This window comes from Lichenostomus cassidix, chromosome 3, assembly GCF_008360975.1.
Source record: "Lichenostomus cassidix isolate B80296 chromosome 3, HeHo_3.0, whole genome shotgun sequence".
Classification (NCBI taxonomy): domain Eukaryota; kingdom Metazoa; phylum Chordata; class Aves; order Passeriformes; family Meliphagidae; genus Lichenostomus; species Lichenostomus cassidix.
In genome coordinates this window covers 109,292,340-109,309,333 of record NC_139483.1, presented here as the reverse complement: position 1 = coordinate 109,309,333, position 16,994 = coordinate 109,292,340, and the positions used below count along the sequence as shown (strand labels likewise).

The 16,994-nt window shown below is 49.4% G+C and overlaps 1 protein-coding gene and 1 long non-coding RNA gene across 5 annotated transcripts in view; both read right to left on the bottom strand.

The window, feature by feature from the left end:
* LOC146440432 (spheniscin-1-like) overlaps positions 1–5,797 on the bottom strand; it is a 48,003-nt gene extending 42,206 nt beyond the window's left edge. For 2 of the 3 annotated variants that reach the window (XM_085057118.1, XM_085057117.1), the window contains exons 1-3: positions 5,737–5,797; positions 5,395–5,482; positions 4,859–4,963 (exon numbers count right to left, since the gene is read on the bottom strand). In XM_085057118.1, coding sequence (XP_084913244.1) covers positions 4,860–4,963; positions 5,395–5,452 — 162 coding nt within the window. In that variant the 5' untranslated portion in view covers positions 5,453–5,482; positions 5,737–5,797 and the 3' untranslated portion in view covers position 4,859. Of the gene's footprint in view, positions 1–4,100; positions 4,348–4,858; positions 4,964–5,394; positions 5,483–5,736 lie in introns of those variants that run through there. The other variant, XM_085057116.1, reaches the window with a different exon arrangement.
* A 2,538-nt stretch (positions 5,798–8,335) lies between these two features.
* Positions 8,336–16,462, bottom strand: LOC146440431 (uncharacterized). Of its 2 annotated transcripts, none has more exons than XR_014851148.1 (5): positions 16,345–16,462; positions 15,591–15,677; positions 9,398–9,484; positions 8,695–8,821; positions 8,336–8,551 (listed from the first exon to the last, which is right to left on the bottom strand). It is a non-coding gene; the product is annotated as an uncharacterized LOC146440431 (long non-coding RNA). The 2 variants fall into 2 exon arrangements; XR_014851147.1 differs by having other exon boundaries at positions 16,359–16,462.
* Between the last annotated feature and the right edge of the window lie 532 nt (positions 16,463–16,994).

Sequence of the window (16,994 nt, the reverse complement as noted above, 5' to 3'; positions counted from 1 at the left end):
TTGGGGTGCCTTTGGGAGGTCCTCTGGCTGACCTGGGTTTGCTGCAGCCCCACACTCAGGGCAGCTCCAAACCCTCAAGTGCTTTTTCTTCCCTTCTTGGGCATTTCTCACAAATCATTATCCCTGAGAGATTATTTTAGGTGTTTTTAAGAAAGAAATTTGCAACAGATCTTTCTCAGGCAAAAGGAGGAAACGCTTCCCACACCCAAGAATCCAGTCCTTACGCTTTGCAGCAGAGAGTTTGTCTTGTACATCTTCCAATAGGCCTTGAAGGGGGGATACATCTCCTGATAGGTCAGTATCCTCTTTGGTGTCTGCAGTGAAGTGCATTTGCTGTTTCCATGGGGAAAGACACAGAAGAATTAAAGCAATTATCTGTGGTGTGCAGTGTGTTGTTGCAGGAGGCTGTTGCTGCCCAAGTTTCAGGTCAATGGATGGGCTCAGCTTCAACCTCTGCACAGCCAAATATCCAAATGGTGTTTGGGGTTTTTTGGGGGGGGGGGTGGGGGTGTGTGGGTTGGGGGTGTGGTTGTGTTTTGTGGGGTGGGGGGTTTGTTGTTGGTGTGTGTTTGTGTGTTTGTGGGTTTGTGTTGGGGTTTTGGGGTTGGGGTTTTGGGTGTGGTGTGGTGGGTTTGTGTGGTTTTTGGGGTTTGTTTGTGGGGCAAGAGGTCATTCAGAGGTACTCAAACAGGGACAGCTGGGTGTAGGTTGGAGGCTGAAAACAAGCCCATTCATGATCCACAAAAGAAGCCAGGATTCTATTTTCATGGGCTCTGTCCACCTCATATATGTGTCCTGTGTGTGTTGACACCTTTGTTGTCAGTCCCCTGTTAACTTTTCACTACTCCCAGAAACATGGTCACTTCCAGGGACATTGAATTCCCACTGGTGCAGGCTCTACACTTTTCCCCATTTCCCCACTTCTCCTCTCACCTGAAGCACCATGGAACAACAATAGGATCAGGGGGAAGAGCAGGAACAGGATCTTCATGGCTGCTGCCTCTCCCCGGTCTTCACGGGGCTGCAGAGGGGACACCAAGGCAATGGGGACATGCAGGACCCCAGGTGGGGCAGAAGCCTGGGCTCTGTGCTTCACCAAAGTGCAGAAGGGCTGCTCCCAGCCACAGCAGATGATGTTTTCTCTACCTTTCTCTTAAAAACAAGTCTTAGGTCTGTGATACTCTGCTAACTGGGGTATTTAATGATGTCTCATTCTCTGGGAAATCAATTACCTTAGAGGATTCATTCCCATCACCTTCCTCAAAGCTCTTCAAAAGACCTTTTCCCAGGGCACAGATCATAGGTCTGGGACCAACAGATGCCAATTCAATTCAAATAAATTGCCAGTGAAATTTGGGAAAGGTGATAAAATTGCTATTGAAATTGGAATTACTGAAAGCCTTAAAAGATAGGAAATCTCTCTAGTGCTGTGGGAAAAGAATCTCCTTACTTTCTGAGGGAAAGTCCCAATTCCCCCAACAAAGAAGATCTTGGCTCCCTCCCACAGCATCAAGGACCTGCTCCAATCTCTCCTGTACTTTGAAAAATTCAGTTTACCTTCCATGTGTTCTGGGCACTTAGACTCACATGAAGGCTTTTATTCGCTTTCCCAGGCATTTCTGTGGGCCAAATTATATACATCAAGTAGTTTGTCCTTTAGGAGACTCTGCTGTGATAGGCTTTGAGCTGAGACCCTGAGTGGGCAGGATTGCAGAGAGAGACCCCACACTCACCTCCCTGGTGAAGGTCTTGGTGCTCAGGCAGCAGCAAAGCCAACCGGAGTGTCTGTGTGCAGATGCCCTTGGGGTCAGGGAATGCTGCTTTGCCCCAAACCCGCTGGATTTATAGCAGGGCTGGTGGGTGGAACAGCCCCAGTTGCTGCTGGCACAAGTGGCCTGGGCCAACCCCAGAGTGCCCCATGTGTGGGGGGGTGCTGGGGCTGCCCCTGGTCCCTCCCTGCTGCAGGGCCAGAGGCTGAGGTGCCTCCTGGGGCTGTTGCAATTGTCACCGTTGTGCCCATGCAACACCTCTTGTGACACCCGTGGCACAGCGGCTTCGGGATGGGCAGGAGAGGGTGGGATGGCAAAGGCAGAGTGGCTGGTACTGGGGAGAGTAGAAATGAGGAAATGGTTTCCTTCTTTGTGTCCTCTCATTTTGTTTATGCTATAAATACTCTGAGTAGGATGTGGAACATGAGACTGGAAATTGCAAAGGTGCTCAGCTTTGTACAGTCAGAGGAAAGCTTTACCTCTCATTTCTGTCTGCCCTCAAAACCCACGAGCTGCCTGTCCACATCTCCATCAGTCTGACTCCAGATATTCTGGGATGGGGGAAGAGATCTGCACTGCAGAGGTGAAAGGAGCTGGAGGTGACAGCTGCAAGATCCATGCCAGGACAAGTGAGCACATGGGGAGACAGAAAGGCCATGGCAGGGAGGAATGATCTCAACATCCTCACCAAACTCTCCCGATCTGGAAAACAATGGCAGTAGAAGCTATTTTGAGGTTGGTCTTCTCTCCCAGGTAACAATGTTCAGGGCCTCAGGAAATAGCCTCAGATAGCACCAGGGAAGGATTAGATGGCATATTGGGAATAATTGCTCTGAAGAATCAGTGGTTAGCATTAAGACAGGCTGCCCAGGGCAGTGGGGGAATTACCAGCTCTGAAAGTATTTAAAATCCATGTAGATGTGGCACTTGGGGACATGGTTCAGTGTTGGCCTTGGCTGTGCTGGGGGAATGGTCGGGCTTGATGGTCTCAGGGGGATTTTCCAAAATCAATAATTCTATGAATGTGTGATTCTTAGGAGGGAAAGCCATCCCTGAATGAAGGACAGTTACCAGATGTTCCATACACATGGGTTCATGGACACACACAGGTATTGAACAACTTGGGGAATTGGGAGCCTGAGGTTTCCTTTGCACACAAGAGAGAGGTTGCTGCCTTTGATGGAGCAAAGCATTGTCACCCCAGAATGCCTAGGATGGGCAGAGAGGGCAGAACACTCTGCTAACGCCCAGTGGATAAATAAATTTGGTCATTTTGATGCTTGATGATGTTTTCGTCTTTTATGCAGCCTTTTAATACATTTTGATACTTTTTTCCCATTCTTTGCAACCTTTATACACTCTTTCTACCTTAGCCCCACATACTTGTAGTTTTTGTAGTTTAGTATTTAGCTTCATTTGAGAGTTTTACAAAGCAGGAAGAACAAACATTCACAGCAGGAAGCCAAGAGCTCTATACTATCTCAGAACTAAAGGCTCCAAATGTGGATGCAGCCTTTTCTCTAGAACATATTTTATACAGTGGGCACTAGTATCAATTAAAAGGGAGTAATTAGAATAAAGGGATAATTACTTCATTTAATAAGTTTCTTATTCACAGATTTTAGGTAAATATACCAATTTGCAAAGTCCATAAAATTGTATATATGTTACACAGGAGTGTGCATTTAGGATTGTTTCACCTTTGAAGAGCTGTAACCTAAGATCCTATTAAATACCAAAATAAATACTATTTTTCCCCTTTACTGCTGTGTCTGCCTCATATTTCTACCAGCCGAAATAACAACATGGGATCTTTTTCAGAGATCACCTGGCCCAGGATTTGAAAAGTTTCCTCCAGCTCCTGGCTGCTGGGATGGGGTGTGGAGCAGCACAGCTCCTGCACAGCCACAGCAGGGAGGGCTGTGGTGCTGGAATGGGACTAGGAGGAGCAGCAGGGACACCTTGTATGGGTCACCAAGGCCATGCCTGCTCAAGGGACACAGCTCCCAGCACAGTCATAGAATAAAGCTGTGGCTGTCAGGGACAAGGGACACCCATAACCAGCAGGACAAGGATAAGGGTGGTGCTCCCCCAGAGGGATCATCTGCAGGACAGTTCCAGCACAGACACCCCAAACAGCCTGGTCCAGCAGGCACTGACAGGCTCAGTGTCCCCAAAGCACGGCCAGGCAGGAGCATCCCCAGGGACACACACGCTGCTCACCCCCAGCACCATCCCCAGGGCCTTCTCCTGCCACCAAGGCAGTGCCACCCGCAGGACCAGCAGGCACAGCAGCCCTGCAGCAGCAGAACATGCACACATGGCCAGCCCTGCAATGCCAAAGTGCTCATCTTTATTCAAGCTGGGAAAAGCAGCCCCTGCCCCAAAGCCAGCAGGGCTGCACCAGAGGGCTCCAGCCCAGCAGCAGCCAGCAGGCAGCAGCTGCCACTGCTGCTGTCACCGCAGCTGGGCAGGGCAGAGGCAGGGAGGGAATGGAGGGGACATCAGCACATGGGTCCAAGAGACAGAAGCGAGCGGGATGTCCTCTTTGGGAATTTCATGGTTTCAATTCCAGAGTCTGTAGGAAGAAAGCAGACAAGATCACCAATAGTAACTTTTCCTGCCACTCTGTCCCCCCTCCCCTGCAATGCCCAGTGTGTGGTGCAGCAGACTCAGGCTCAGGGAGGTGAGGTTCAGTCCTTAGTGCAGCCAGGTTGGCCCTGGGCTATCTCAGTGGGGGCAGCCCTGACTCCAAGTCTGTGCAGATGCAGCAAAACCTGGATCATGTCCTTGGTGCTGCCCAAGGACAGGGAATGTTTCCCACTTTGGCTGCTTAGGTGAATGCTCTGGAAAGCCTGAATGAGCCTCTTAGGACTGCAGGAGAGTGGGGAAGCCCTGGCTGACCTGGGTCTTCTGCAGCCCCACTGAGGGCAGATCAAACCCACAAGAATTTTTCCCTCCTTTCTTGTGCATCTTTCCCACAAGGAATAAATAAGGAGATTATTTAGCAGACATTGACAGGAAATAAATTTCCACACATTTCATAGTGGAAAAAGGAGGAAACTCTTTCCTCAGCCAGGATTCCAGACCTTATCTCTTGCAGCACACACTGTACAGTGAGCATCTTCCAATGGGTCTCGCAGGGAAGTTGCATCTGCCATAGGTGCAGAATCCCCCTTTTCGCCTGCATCCAGCTGCATTTCCCGTTTCCATGGGGAAAGAAACACACAGAACAATTAAAGCAATTCTCTGTGAGAGCACTGTATGGTTGCAAAAGGCTGATGCTGCCCATGAATTTCAGGGCAATGGATGGGCTCAGCTCCAACCTCAGCACACCAAAGATCACACATGGGGCAAAAGGTCATTCAGAGGTACCCAAACAGGAACAGCTGGGTGTAGGTTGGAAGCCTGACAACAACCCCCTTCCTGACCCACCAAAGAAGCCAGGATTCTATGTTCATGGCCTCTCTCCACCCCAAATCTGTGTCCTCTGTGTGTACACCTTTCTTGTCAGTCCCCCCCTTACCTTTGCATCATTCCCACTAACATAGTCACTTCCCAGGACATGGAAAACCCCAATAATGGAGGATCACACCTCTCCCCATCTCCCCACTTCCCCTCTCACCTGAAGCACCCTGGACCAGCAGGAGGATCAGAGGGAGGAGCAGGAACAGGATCTTCATGGCTGCTGCCTCTCCCAGGTCTTCACCAGGCTGCAGAGGGGACACCAAGGCAATGGGGACATGCAGGACCCCAGGTGGGGCAGAAGCCTGAGCTCTTTGCTTCACCAAATTGCAGAGGGTCTGCTCCCAGCCACAGCAGATAATGTTTTCTCTACCTTTCTCTTAAAAAGAATTCTGAAATCTGTGCCACCCTGCTAACTTTGGGAGCATTTAATGACGTCTCATTCTCTGGGAAATCCATTACCTCATCTGATTCTTTTCCAGGAGACCTCACAGTCACGTACCTGATGAAGGTATTGGTGTTCAGGCAGCAACAAACCCAACAGGAAACGCTGTGTCCAGCAGCCCTTGAGTCCAAGGAGCACTTTTTCGGCCAAAACACTCTGATTTTATATCGTTGCAAGTCGTGGGGACATTCACTGATTTTTGCTGACACATTTCCCCTTGGCCAATCAGAAAGCCACCCATCCATGTGAAGATGCTGGAGCTTCTCCTTTATCCCTCTCTGTTGCAATGGCAGAGGCTGAGGTGCCTCCTGGGGCTGTTGCAATTGTCACCGTTGTCCCCATGCAACACCTCTTGTGACACCAGTGGCACCAGGGCTGTGGTGGCCTGGCATGAACTGCCTGGGATAGACAGAACAGGCTGGCTGGTGCTGGCAGAAGAAGCACCCAGTCCCGACCAGTATCTCCTGTGAGGGTGGTGAGGCTCTGGCACAGGTTGCCCAGAGAAGCTGTGGCTGCCCCTGGATCCCTGGGAGTGTCCAAGGCCAGATTGGACAGGGCTTGGAGCAACCTGGGGTTGTGGAAGGTGTCCCTGACATGGCAGGGGGTAGAACAGGATGAGCTTTAAGGTCCCCTCCATCCCAAACCATTCCATGATTCTTCAATAAAATCTTTGTCTCTTCCTGTCCTGTCAGTTTGCTTAGTGAGCTGCTGCTGTGTAGCACACAGAAACATTTAAAAAATGTTGGTTTTCTTCTCTTTTTACATGACAAGAACAGCTTCATTCTTGCCAAGGTGACTTGCATTTGCCCTGCCAGGCAGTGATAAGATCAAGGTTGTCTTTCTGATGGCTACTCAGATAAACAAGCAGTTCACAGAGAAAAAGTAGTCATCTGAGACCACACCTCACCTCATTCTGTCTGAATCCACTGCTCCTAAAACTGCCAAAATCTGCAAATGTGAGTCAACAGAACCAAAACTCTGTGTAAATGTGTGCAAACTGTGGGAGATTAGTGAAGGAAGGTGAATAGGACCTTATCAGGCCTTGGAGGTGTGGACTTGATCCAAGAGAGTTTTTGGATTTATAGGAATTCTGTAGTGTCTCAGAAAGATAAACATCCAGGCGGCCCATGGAGGAAAGGTCATGAGATAGAATGAAGCAACGTATCCATGGCTGCTTTCCAGCCATGCCCTACATCCATTTCATTATCTGTCCTATATTCCTAGTAAACTTTATTTCTAACCCTTTTTTGTACAAACAATCTGCCTGTGGCTTGTCTCCAGAGTGCTGGTCCATTGCTCAGGGAAACCAAAGCTCCTGGGTTTGGATCTTGGAAAGAAGAATGGGGCTTGAGGTTGGATGCATCATGGACAGAGTCTGATGTCATCTCTGAGAGAGATGCGTGGAATGATGGAATGGTTTGGGTTGGAAGGAACCTTAAAGATCATCTAATTCCAGCCCCCTGCCATGGGCAGGGACACCTTCACTGGACCAGGATGCTCCAAGCCCCATCCAGCCTGGCTTTGATGCATGATGGAGACTTCCCCCGAGCTTCAATCTGTAGAAGCAGAATTGGGTGTCCATTGCTGGGTCTTTGGAGCATCCTTGCTCGTGGATATTTGGAACCAGACTCAGAATCAGCCCGGGGTCAGCACAGCCAGGGAATGCTGTTTATGGTGTGGAAAGGGCTTCTGTAGCCCCCTCTGCAGGGAGGCCATGCCTGAGGCCAGCCCTGCCCAGAGGAGCTTCCTTGACCTGGGGATCTTGGGCTCAACCCCACCAGAGCTGCAGCTTGGCCTTGCTGATCCAGACACAGAGTTGAGCCCACAGGTGGCATCCTCATCTCACCTTCCCTGTACCCACAGCAATGCCCAATACCCCAGGAGAGGTTTCTGCCACCCTCTGGATGCTCCATGGAGGGGGCTGTGGCTGTCCCCTGCCCTGGCAGCCCCATGGTGACTGTCCCATGGAGGGGGCTGTGGCTGTCCCCTGCCCCAGCAGCCCCATGGTGACCCCCATGGCTACCCCCATGGCACCCCTGAGCTGAGCACCCTGGATCTGCCACAAGGATCATCCACAGGGACCCACCTGGGCCCCTAACTGAGCTCCCAGCCCCAGGCCTTCAAACCCTCCCTGCACTGACCCCCAGCTCAATCCTAAACTCCTGAGAAACCCCACAGCACCACCATCAGTCCCTATTCCCTCTGGAGAGGAATGGCTCTCCCTAACCCCTGACAACCCTGGACCCCAAAACACCCTCCTGGTGCCCCCCACCCAGGCCCCACAGCTGGGGATGGACCCAAGGATGTCACAGCAGTGTGTGTCCCATGGAAGAGCACCACAGGGACTCCTGACCCAGCTCGGGAGCCAGTGGACAACCATCAGGTCCCTACTGAAATCAGAAGTGTCACAGCAACCTCCCATCCCTGACCCCACATGAGAAGTGCTCAGGTCCCCTTGCTGAGCCAAAATGCTGGTGTTGGGGTCCTGTGAGTGTCACATGTGTCCCCCCCTGCCCCCATGGATGGAGACATTGGTGTGGCTGAGGAGAGAGGGTGGATGGTGGGATGGTGTTTGTGTGTCCATGTCTGCCAGGAATTCACCCCATCCTCTCTGCCCTTCCCTACACACAGAGGAAAGAGATGCACAGCCAGGACACACATTTTGGCAGTGGGAATGACCACCACCTTGTATTGGGGACATGCTGGGGACACTGGGTAAGGGATTTCCATGGGATCAAGGTCTGGCTGTCCAGGATTGCTGCTGCTCCCAGCGGTGCTTGGTGCCTCCAGGCAGCATCATCCTGACCACGCAGCGAGGGCACAGGCTGGTGTCCTGCTCGGGGATCCTGGAGCCCATCACGGGTACCATCGCCTGCAGGAGGAAGAGTCTGGCAGTGCCTGTCCCAGCCAGGGCAGCAGTGAGGGCTCAGGGATGTCCCTGTACCCCTGGGCTGCATATTCCCCCTTTTTCCCCAGAGCCTCAGCTCGAACCCCAACAGGCAGCCCTGAGCTTACATCCGGCAGCAGAATTCCTGCTCGGAGCAGAGTCCAACGCGGCCGATCCCCGGCGGGCAGGAGCGCGGCGAGCAGAATCCCCCGCGGCGCTCACACTCCTCGGCTGATGCTCGAGGCGGGGACAGCCCTGGCGGGCACAGAGAGGAGATTAATTTATATAATTATAGATGCTGGGCACAGCCCCTGGTCCTGCGTGGCCAGCGTTAGCCCAGCCCTGCCTGCCCCCTGCCACAGCTGCTGAGCAGGTGTGTGCAGCAGAAATCCAGGTGAGTTTATGGCACTTGGATGAGAGACACTCACTACACCCCTAAGCAGGCTCTGCGAGAGGCTTTCCATGGTGCCTGCTGCCTCCCTCCTGGAACAAGGGAGAACCCCAAGGGTGGAAGCAGGATCTCCCTTCGTCTCTCCCCGTCCTCCTCTCCAGCAGGGCTGCTGTGCCCAGTGCTGCCGACTCAGAAAGGCAAGGGCCAGGAGGTGTGGAGAGGGGAGCAAATCCCAGTTCGGGAAGGATGAGAGATTTAGTGCAATGTCCCAGCTCTGGTCCCAACCACACAACCTGCAGCAGGAGCCTCTCCTTAAAGGTGTGGGGCAAGAGGGACTCCAGCAGGGATGGCACAGCCACCAGGAGAACTCACACATAGCTCATCAGCCCAGCTGGCAAATCCTCCCAACAAAACACTGACAAACCCTCCGCATTTCTTACCTGTCACTCCCTGGAGCATCAGGAGGAGCAGAGCACAGAGGACAGGCAGGATCCGCATGCCTGCGAGTCGCCGGCAGGGTCGCAGCTCTGGGGAGAAGAGAAAGGAGGCAGAGGTGAATGGGAAGGTCCCTCCCTGCAGGTCGTGTGTCACCTGCACGGGGACAGAGCCGATGTGACAGAGAGGGGATGTGACCAGTCACTGGCAGCAGGATGCACTCAGCAGCCCGGGGGTTGGAGCTTCCCAGCACCAGCAGTTTGGTCTCTCCGCTTGGCACAGAGTCCCTTGGGATGGCTGAGACCTCAAAACGTCCAACCCCAAAGCTCCTTGTTCTCTTTCCTCCCCCAACAGAGAAAAACAAGCAGAGCTTTCCTCATCTGACACCTGAGAAGGATTCCCAGGCCTCCAGCACAGGATCTTGTGTCACCCCGCCTTGCGTAAGGGCTGGTCAGGGCTGTGGTTTGCTGGACACCTCTGGGGACACACACAGCATCCCTGTTCGTTAGGCCTTGGCAAACAAGCAGCTTTCACCACACAAAGGAGCTCTGTCCTCCTCCCCCCGCGGGAAGCGTGATCTCTATGCTTCGCTTGAAAATAACTGGGAAGACGCCACTTGGGATGACATCCTCGTCCAACTGGCAATCCCGGGAAGGATGAGCTTTAATTGTGGCTTTGTTTGGAGGAGTTTGATGTGTGTAACCCTTTGCTGTGTGATGGTGCATTTCATAAATGTCTCCAGCCTTGCTGCAGGTTCATCAAGTGCTATAGATATGTGTGTGGATCTTGTGGGTGATGTGCGTTCACTGAGTAGGCACAGGAATTGTGGAATCACAGAATGATTTGGTTTGCGAGGGACTAGGAGGTTCCATTCTGCCATGGGCAGGAACACCTTCCAGTAGGTGCTCCAAGCCCTGTCCAACCTGGCCTTGACCACTTCCAGGGTTGGGACAGCCACTGCTTCTCTGGAAAATACAATAATATGCCTTTGATCTCAACAACTCTGTATTTTCACTCCCCCAGTGAGGGAAATTGTACAAACCATTTGCAGATCTGCACCCAGGGGGTTCACTGCTACTCTGCCATGGTAGTCAGAGCACTCAGGACAACTTATTTCCTTCACTACAAAAGGAAATCCTGATCCTACAGCTACAGCCAGAAAAAGGGAAAAGGCCTTGCCCCAGTTTTTTTTTTTAATATCTGCTGAGCTGTCTTGGTATCAAAGCCACAGGAGGCAAGGGACTGGGAGCAGCTCCATCTAGTAGTCAGGTTCCTTACAGAGCTTCATTAAGGTGCCAATTACTGCATCTCTGTGCTGCTGCTCTTTAACACATGCTCCAGCTTAATCCCTGCAAGTGTCCAAGGCCAGGTTGAATGGAGTTTGGGGAAACCAGGTGTGGTGGAAGCTGTCCCTGCCTATGCCAGGGCAGTAAGATCTAGATGATTTTATGGTCCCTTCCAACCCAAACCATTTAATAATTCTCTGATTCTATGAATTTGAATATGGGGAGAGGGAATTGGGATAAGAAGCAGGGAGGAGATGCACAACATGGATCATCAGTTGTGGATCAGGTTTCAGCCTGTGTTTCCCTCTAAGCTGTCTCTTGAAGCCATTCCCCAGCCAGAAAGGCAAGGACAGCTATTTGTGGTGGTGAGCTAAAAGCACGATGAGATTGGATTCTGCATGATGCTGGCTACAGACAGAGGAATCTAAAATTACAAGGGCTGAACCTTCCCTGCAAAGCCCTCAGTCCTTGAGCAAAACTCTTGTGCCATTCCAGTTTGTGAAACACTCACCTACCATGGATTGTGCAAAAACTTCTTAGGACATTAACTGAAAATTGCTGGTTTGGCTCCACTTGGCAACTTCCTCAGGTTTCCATCCAGGGGAATTCCTGGGAGGTGGCTGTTGGCTCAGCTTCTTGCCCTTCACAAGGCTGTGGTTTCAATGGTGGCAGAGCCATTTGCAGAAACATCTGCTTTGAACAGACCCAGAGATGAGGGAACCAGGTCTGTTCAGTCTGGAGAAGTGAAGGCAGAGATGGGATCTCAATAATCCATATAAATATCTCCAAGGGGTGTCAGAGGATGGTGCCAGGCTCAGTTCAGTGATGCACAGTGACAGGATGAGGAGCAGTGGCCATAAACTAAAACACAAGAAGTTCCACCTCAACATGAGGAAGAGCTTCTTTACACTGAGGGTGGCAGAGCACTGGAACAGCTGCCCAGGGAGGCTGTGGAGTTTCCTCTTTGGAGGCATTCCAAACACACCTGGATGCATTCCTGTGCCACCTGCTCCAGGTGATCCTGCCTTGGCAGGTGGGTTGGGCTGGATGATCTCCAGAGGTGCCTTGCAACCCTAAAAATTCTGTGGTTCTCTGGAGGGTGGGCAGATGCTCTGCAACAAAGCAGGAGCTCGAGGCTTCAAGTCAGTCCTTTGCACATCATCACTTAGGTTTGCTTGCTTCTCTTAAGTCAATCATTACTGCTTCTCCCTTCACAGAATCGTGGAATGGTTTGGATTGAAATGGACATTGAGGAAAGTCTCTATCAGCCCCCTACCATGGGCAGGGACACCTTCCACTATGCCAGGTTGCTCCAAGCCCCTCCAACCTAGCCTTGGACACTTCCAGGGACGGGGCAGCCACAGCTTCTCTGGGCACTAAGGGTCCTTGTCAGCACAGGAACATTCCTGACCATGCAGGAGCAGAGACAGGAGCTCACTGAGCAACCTCCACCTTCTGGGTTTTCTGTTGTGGTCCAGGGCATGACAGGGTGAATCTCTTAGAAGAGAAGTGATCAAATTCACATGGGAATTGGCCTCTTGTACATGTTTCTGTAATTGTCTCAAGCAATATCACAGATCTAACTCCATTCTCCTGATTTGCTACTGCAGCCGATATAAATTTCACAAATTTACTCCAAATTTATATCAGACAGACAAACCAAGGGAAAAACCAGACTTCAAATTGGTCCTGCTCAGTGTGTTTTCAGTTCCCATAATTAAACAAGATGCTGTTCCCAGGTGTGAAAACTCTGGACTAGGAGATGGGAACCTAAAATTTTCAGAGCACAGGTGCTGTGGAGTGTCACACTGGAGAAGACTTTTGTGCTCGCAGTGGAAATGATGACTGAGCGTTCCTAGCAGGTGTGTGTTGAAAACTTGCCAGCACTCACTCAATCAGCGACCCAGGGTGAGAAAATACTTTGGTAAACTACACATTCCTGGCAAGTTTAGATTGATTTCAGAATTCTTGTTTAAAATTCTTAATGGAAATAAGACTTGGGAAATGAATGGGAAATTAGTTACTCTTGGAAATTAAAGACAACACCACACAGGGTAGCCATGCAACCTCGCCAGATCTTGCTTTTATTGAAAAGAGAATGACAAACCCTCAGTGGCTGGTACAACAACTCCTTGAATCCAACGATGTCAAATGTGATCATTCCTGGAAATTCTCTGCAATTAGCCCCACTACAACCTACATGAAGGAAAGCATATTTCAGGGTTTCCAGATTTATGATTATGAGAAAAATCCTGCTGCTTGGGATTCAAATGATAATTTGGGAAGTTTTTTTCCCTGGATAAATCCTAAACTTACCATCTACAGCAATTATATCCATCTACAGCAACTAAATCCAGGAGGACAAAACCCCAGGTAATCTCTGCCACGAGGGCATGTCCCCCTGTGGCAGTAACTCCTGTGAAATCCACATCCCCTGTTAGCTCTCCTGGGTCTTGCAAAGCTTCCGCCTTAAAAAAGAACAATTAAACCAACAAATAAACACAAATAGGAGACATCGTATTTCTGGCAGTGATTTGCATTTTGCTTAATCCCTGTTAGCTGACACCATGTCATGCTGGTGCCCAAAGTCATGACTGTCCAGCCCTCAGAGGAGGAGGTCCATGGGCAGAACAACCAAGCAAATGCTCTGATTCCTTTTCCTGACATGTCTCCAAGCCCAGGATTCCCTTAGGAACTCAGATTTTGGGGATGGACATCAAAGACCTGACAGAAACCAGTAAGTGGGCACTTGGCAGCTCTTAAAATCTTGTAGCTCACAATTCAGGAGAGGTGCACCAGCTCACCTGGGAGGGTCCCTCTTGTATAAAAAAGAGGGAAGAAAATTTTAATGTGAACAGATAGTGACAGGACAAAGGGGAATGTTTTTGAACTAAAAGAGGAGAGATTTAGATCAGGTTTCAGGAAGAAATTCTTCCCTGTGAGGGTGGTGAGGCTCTGGCACAGGTTACCCACAGAAGCTGTGGCTGCCTCTGGATCCCTGGAAGTGTCCAAGGCCAGGCTGGACAGAGCTTGGATCAACCTGGGAAAGTGAAAGGTGTCCCTGCTCATGGCAGGTGGTGGAATAGGATGATCTTTGAGGTTCCTTCCAACCCAAACTATTCCATGGTTCCACAGATTTATCCTGTTTCCCTCTCCACATGTTTTACCCATGTCTCAAACAAGTCCTGGAGCCCAGCAGCTCATAGAGATGGCTCCTACACATGGATAAATTCATCAATCCATGCAGAACAACACCTCCATGCCAGCAAACCTGGCACACCAGGCATTGCCCTCTGGGTCTGGGGCTGAACAGCCTGGAATTGCTCTTACCTACATGGCTGAACTGTCTTCCCTGCTAAAATAGGATATCCACATCCTAACTGCCTTCAGGGAACAGCCACCAGCCTGTGCTATTCCCAGAACAGGTTTTAACTGTGAAAGTGCTGTCAGGAATCAAAACAACCCCAGGGAGCAGACTAGCAATTAGGCAGGATGTTGCCTGGCCCTGTTTGGTTGATTAGTAAAGATCTAGCCTGGCAGCTGATGCATTCTGATGCACCTGACTGAGTGCACATGAACCAACTAATTCCAGTTTCCAGCTCATCCATGGAATGATGCTAAGTCCAGTGTATTCAGAGAGAGGTGAGATTTTCCAGTGAACAGGTAACGGATGTTATATATGTACAGTGCATCCAGCACATCCCTGCCGTGCTGGATTCCCAGCACATGAGTGGAATGATTCATGCACATCCAGGGAGAAATTAAGAAGTGCTTGGAAGGGTAAATAAAACTGTCTGGGACACTACAGAGGTGCCTGTGAGCAGTCTGAGCTCTCAGAAACACTTTTTTTTCCAGATACAGATGAATTTCTGGCTTTAATATACCCAGAAGGTCCTACTGAAAACAGCTCAAACATGCACTGTGTGTTAAATAAGTCATAAAAAAAACCAAAGAAGCACTTTGCCCAGTGTCCTGCCTCTGAGAACTGCCCTAAGCAGAGGCCCAGGTAAGAACAAGATCTGACAACCATAAAGATTCATAGAATCACAGACTCATTTAGGTTGGAAATGACCTTTAAGATCATCATGAGTCCAATTGTTAATCCAGCACTGTCAAGCCCATCACTTACCCATGTCCCCAAGTGCCACATCGACACATATTTTAAATCCCTCCAGGGATATATATGACATTGCTCCCAGATTTCTTGTCTTCTGCAGTCCATCACAATCTTTTCCCATCCTTACTACCCCAGAGGACACTTTCCACTGTGTTCCCACAGAGGTCAACCCCAGAACTCCACCAGCCCCTGTTTGTGCACAGAGTGCCCTGCAAATGATGCTGTGCCATTTTCAGGGGTGATATTGAAATACAATCCATTTTTCTGGACAGAGTGGTCAGTTTTGGGTTCCAGACACCTTTACACTCCCCAGAGGCACAGCCTTACACCACCACTTATGGCTGAATGGGTTTCTCCACCAAGGAGATGCTGCCAGAAACATTTAAATCTTAACTGATGACTTTATGCCTCTCCACCCCAAATAAAAGCTCCTAAAGCAAATATTGGAAGAACAAGGAACCAGAGTCCTTCTTTTTCCCTGAGTGGTTTAAGAATAATTAATTATGATTTAATTTTTTTGTTGGGTGACTCAGAGGCAAAGTGGTTTAAATACAAGCCTGCAGGGTTTAACAGGGAAAATGCTGGCGCTGAATGGTAATTTTGGGGTTGCCCCTCATGCTTTCAAAGTGATAGTTGGATCATTTGCCTGCTAATTTCATGTATCAGCTGTAATCTGCCAATGAGTTTTGATGATTTGTTTGAAGGTTCTTTGCAGGAGGCAGCTTGGCCACATCCCAAAGGGGACAGGAGACCTTGGCAAGAATTTTTAGTCCCTCACCTTGATTTACACCTTACCTGCAACTCCGTGAAAAACCACCAAGAGGAGAACAAGGAGAAAATGAAGGATTTTCATGGCACAGGGTGGGCTGGAAACTTGGGTCACTACAGAGCAAGGAGATGAGGACGTTAATGAGAGGGTTGTCCCTCCACAGTCAGAGAAGTGACATAGAGAAATGTTCTTCAAAACCTGGAAGTTACCTAAAAGAGGTTGTTACATTTTTGTTATGATAATATTGATGGTCCTAAGATTTTCCTGGAGTACACAGAAGATCACGGCAGAGAAAAAAACTTCCATGCAAAAAATTCAATTTTGAATCCCCTTTTAATTAATGCATCAAGCAACCAGCTATTTATCCTTGATTTCTTGATACTTTGCAATGCAGTGCAACAAATTTGATTTGCCTCATGCAAATTAAATCTGTTAATTCCAAAAATAAGACAATTTTTCCTAGATTTATGCAAAACAACCCCATGGGGTTTTTTAAGTTTTTCTAATTAAAAAAGATCTGAAAAAGCAATTTTCTTCACAATTAACTCAAACCCCAGCTTTTCCTTATTCTCTCTTAGAGGCTGTTGCTTCGTCTTCACCTCAAGAACTACATGACTTCCAGGATAAGTTTTTTGAGTACTTGCATTTTCTGCGTGTGCTAGTTTGGAAGCAAACCAGCAGAGGAATTAACCTCACACAAACATACTGCAAGAGACTCTAAGTCAGAATTACAATTTAAGAGGAAAAATTTAAGTAAAGGCAATAATACAGAAATAATACCAGCTTAAACTGACAGAGTCAGAACTGGTCTGGTTGAAGCAGTGATCCTGAAGATCTGGTCACTCTCTGGAGGTCCAGTGGTGACTCTCAAGCCCTTCTCCTGTGGGAACCCAGTAGAAGTGGGTAGCAGTGTTCCAAAATTTCATTTTATATACACGTGGGGAGTTTCAGTTCCTCCCTTCTGGGCAGGGCATCTCACAATGGGATGATGCAATTCCATGAGTCATTCCTGGAGACCTTGATTGCCCATGAGCAGAAATAGCCTCCTGGATGGTCGTATCAGGGCTGAAGATTAAAAAACTCTGCCCCACCTGTTCTTAACAGCTTATGGAGATGGTGATAGGCTACATAATTTTGGTTACACCTTCCATGTAACCTAAGACGCTGCAGCCAACAAAAACTCTTTTCCCTGATCAACATTTGACACCTCTGGAATTGGCTTGTCTCCGACTGGAGTCACTGCACAGTTAAGGCTATAAAACAAAATGCAGATAAACATGAGAGATAGGAAGTCTCCAGCTTATTTAAGAAGGACAAAACCTTTTAAGAGAGGCTGAGTAATGAGAATATTTTGCTTGTCACCAGGCAGGAGAAGGCTCCAGGTTGGAGCAGTCCCTGGATCAGTGTTGGCCATGCGGATGAAGATGAAG